Source organism: Nanorana parkeri, unplaced genomic scaffold (genome assembly GCF_000935625.1).
Source record: "Nanorana parkeri isolate BGI_ZX_2015 unplaced genomic scaffold, ASM93562v1 scaffold3510, whole genome shotgun sequence".
NCBI classification, from domain to species: Eukaryota; Metazoa; Chordata; class Amphibia; order Anura; family Dicroglossidae; genus Nanorana; species Nanorana parkeri.
Window position 1 is genome coordinate 40,775 of NW_017309778.1, and position 4,258 is coordinate 45,032.

At 44.6% G+C, this 4,258-nt stretch overlaps 1 protein-coding gene across 1 annotated transcript in view; it reads right to left on the reverse strand.

The window, feature by feature from the left end:
- LOC108803226 (zinc finger protein OZF-like) overlaps positions 1-2,455 on the reverse strand; it is a 7,062-nt gene extending 4,607 nt beyond the window's left edge. The window contains exons 1-3 of the mRNA XM_018575067.1: positions 1,561-2,455; positions 1,057-1,476; positions 676-734 (exon numbers count right to left, since the gene is read on the reverse strand). Of these exons, the coding sequence (XP_018430569.1) occupies positions 676-734; positions 1,057-1,476; positions 1,561-2,455 (1,374 nt within the window). The remainder of the gene's footprint in view (positions 1-675; positions 735-1,056; positions 1,477-1,560) is intronic.
- Between the last annotated feature and the right edge of the window lie 1,803 nt (positions 2,456-4,258).

The window sequence follows — 4,258 nt, forward strand, 5'->3', positions numbered from 1 at the left end:
AAAAGAGAATATTGTAAATTGTGGAACTTTGTTTATTTTATAAAATCAGGATACGTGATAAACATACAATAAAGCAAACCTTGATATCCAATCAGATCTTGTATCATTGTAAAAAACTATCGAATGTATTGAATGTTATCTATTGGCTTGGCCATCTTCTTCAGTAAAGCAACATAGAATAATGATGAGCAATAGGCAAAAAGGTTCATTGGTGAAAGATGCATTATGATAGGATACTGCGGGTGAACACATTTTAATAATGATCCTGCATCCAATAATAAGCATTACACCTAAAGCCCTGATGAAGGGGGTCCGTGTTTGCCCCCAGAAACGCATTGGAACGTTAATTATTTTATTTATACGGTTGGACTCTTCATTTTGTGGCGCCTCCGTTTTTTTTTTACTACTTGACTTTTGCCAGGGCGTAACCCCTTCAAAGGCTTATTTATTGTACTACAGATGTACTGAACAGTTCCACTTGTCAAATAGCATGATAGAGTTGTCAATAGCATGCGTTAGTGTGAATTCTCTGATGTTTCATTAGATTTCCATGATTATGTAAAGCTTTTCTCGCACACTGGACATAGATAGGTACACTCACTGGAGTCAACTCTGAAAGAATCCGTCTCATGTAAATGAAGCATTTTCCGCACACTCTGCAATACAAATGCTCACCTGTGTGAATTTTGTGGTGTTTAGGAAGGCTTTTGTATTTAAATGAAACATATCCCACACTGTGAACATGAGATAGGGCACTCACACATGTGAATTCTTGAGTGTACAAAGTAATCTTTTTCCGCACTCTTGAGATGGATAGGAGCGCTTACCTGTGTGAATTATCTTGTCTAAGTCTTGTTCTGCTACTGAAATGCTGTTAAGAATTTGTGTCCTTGTGAATACTCTGGTGTCTAAAAAGTACACTTTTCTGAGTAAAACATTTTCCGCACTCTGAGCAGGAAAACGGACGCTCCCCAGTGTGAATTCTCTGGTGGTTACTAAGCTTTCCCTTGTGAAAAAAAGCTTTCCCACAGTCTGTACATGAGAAACGATGCTCACCAGTGTGAATTCTCTGGTGGTCAATAAGGGTTCCTTTCTCAATGAAGGATTTCCCGCACTCTGAACATGAATAAGGACGTTTACCTGTGTGAATTCTCTGGTGTTTAACAAGGTGTCCTTTCTCAGTGAAACATTTCCCGCACTCTGAACATGAATAAGGACGCTCACCTGTGTGAATTCTCTGGTGCTTAACAAGGTCTCCTTTCTCAGTGAAAGTTTTCCCGCACTCTGAACATGGATAAGGACGCTCACCAGTGTGAATTCTCTGGTGACTAACAAGGGCTCCTTTCTCAATGAAGGCTTTCCCGCACTCTGAACATGGATAAGGACGCTCACCAGTGTGAATTCTCTGGTGACTAACAAGGGCTCCTTTCTCAATGAAGGCTTTCCCGCACTCTGAACATGGATAAGGACGCTCACCTGTGTGAATTCGTTGGTGTTTAACAAGGTCTCTAATTTGAATGAAACATTTCTCGCACTCTGTGCACGAGAAACGACTCTCACCTGTGTGAAATTTTTGGTGTCTAATAAGGTCTCTATTGTGGATGAAACATTTCCCACAGTCTGTACATGAGAAAGGGCGCTCACCCGTGTGAATTCCCTGGTGTTTGCTAAGTAAATATTTCTGTGTGAAACATTTCCCGCATTCTGAACATGTATAGGGACGCTCACCTGTGTGACATCTCTGGTGTATAAGAAGATCATCTTTCTGAGCGAAACATTTCCCACATTCTAAGCATAAATAGGGACGGTCCCTTGTGTGACTTTTCTGGTGTAGAAGATGACTTCCTTTGTCAGCAAAACTTTTCCCACACACTGAACATGAAAAAGTAAGCTCCCCTGTATGAATTTTCTGGTGTATAATAAGTGCTCCTCTCTGAATGAAACATTTCCCGCATTCCGAACATGAATATGGACGCTCACCTGTGTGTATTCTCCGGTGTCTAAGAAGGCTTCCTTTGGCAGTGAAACCTTTCCCGCAATCTGAGCATGAAAAAGGATGTCCACCCGTGGAACTTCTCTGCTGTTCAGGTGGTGCTCTGGTTTTAGAGGGAGATTTCTTACCATTTAAAGATGGCAATGAACTCTCTACTGTGTGACCTCCAACAGATGAAGAAGATGCCTTCGGATTGGATGGATCAGTTGATGTATTCGCACTGTGAGATCTCAGACGGATATCTGGAGTAACAGTCTGTGATTGGTCGGAAGATTCCTCAGGATTAGACGGATCCATTGATGTCTCTGAATGGGAAGGTCTGTGATGTCTATTATGAGTCTTGGGATTCACTCCTGGAGAATGTTGTGTGATGTCATCATCTTCTGCTTTCACACCGAGAGGTGAAATTAGATCTCCCTCTGAGGAATTCAGAACAAAACGTCCATCTGTAAGAAAGTCCATTTCACATAAATATACATATGTTCAACGCTCCCTGTTCCCGTCCCAAGTGCTAACTCACCCCACGATAGGCAACTCTTTACGCCTTTTTGATACACTGTGCAGGACTGCGGACATTTCTTCGGCCCTCGGACCTCTCACTCCGGTCCGTATGAACCCAGCTTTTCCCCCGGGCCTCCAGCCCTCATTCCTACATTCTTGGTCCCCCCGAAGTTACCCCGACCGCGAAAATGTTCTTCGACAGTCAGGGAGAGTTTCGGTCATTGGCTAACCTAAACTCTGATACCTCCACCGGATCTCTGCCACTGTGGACGTACATGCAACTTCGCCACTTCCTCAACGATAGACAACTTAAGCAACACTTTACACGCCCTCTTACCGCCTTTGAACAGCTCTGCACATCCCCTGGCAGAATCACACACACCGTATCGGAGAACCTACTCCTTATTGTCGGACCCTTCCGCAATGTCACCCACGCCCGCTACAGTCATGGGAAAAAGACCTATCTACCAACCACACCCCACAAGACTGGGAAAGGATGGGTGTGCTCTTGCTGAAAGGGTCGATGAATGTACAGATCCAGGAAACGAACTACAAATTGAGGTCACGATGGTACAAAACCCCTGAACTACTACACCACATCTTCCCCACCACGCCTAATATCTGCTGGCGCTGCTCACAAGACGTGGGTACGCTCCTTCACGTCTGGTGGTCGTGCCCCCTCATCTCACCCCTTTGGTCAGACATACTCTCACTCGTAGGGACTATAACAGGTGTCACGCTAGAATTCACGGCAAGCTCTCTCCTCCTATTCCACTTTGATATCTCCCACCATATTACCAAGAAATCTATGGTAATACACCTACTAAATGCAGCCAAAACCGTGATCCCCAGGCACTGGGAGTCGACACACCCACCGACAATCAGGGAATGGCTGGCACGAATTAATACCGTGGCAAACATTGAAGAACTCATTGCTTACGATCGAGACGCCACACCTCAATATCTGAAAACAGCCTCTTACGCTGCTCTCATTCAGTGATCACTGGCTCTTTTAAGCCTGAAGACAGACTCCCTTTCTAAGCCCACCCCTACTACCCCCTAAAACGTCTGACTACTCCTAAAACACATTTTAGACGCCTCAAAAGTATGGGGGGCGGGCGGGGACGAATGCAACGAAGGACTGTCTCTTCCCTCTCCTCTCCTCCGCCACACAGCCTAACTCTCCATGACCCTCCCTCTCCTTTCTCGACCCCTTTCCCGCCTCCTCCTACCCTTTCTGATTTTCCCTTCTCACCCAGTTCCCCACGAATCCCGAATTTGGGCACTCAGTTGAGTCTACCCCCAGAGTAGACCTCTTTTATACTATACACCCGGATATCAGTGCGAAGCATTAGACATAACACTAGGACTTCAGCCCGGTCTATAACCAAAGACCCATGTAATGTAGAGCCCACTCATTCCTAGGTAGGGATGACTATGCAACTTTTAGCAACGTTTGGGCAAACCAATATGGGGTACCTCACCCTGGCCTCCCAGGGAAGTGTGTAAAGGCTGACCGTTCATGCACTGTGTTTGGGATACTCCCACCTTGGACTCACTGGGGCTTGTCCCCTGGACTCTTCCCCTCCCCCCCTTCCCGCTTCCACTTCTTTTATGATACATACTACAGGATAGATATATTATTTGTATGTATTTGTTTGCAACACTGTATGATATTTTTTCTGTCACAATAAAAAAAAATTCTTGTGAAAAGAAAAAAAAAAAATATACATATGTTCAAGTCTTCTATTCAGGAGATATACA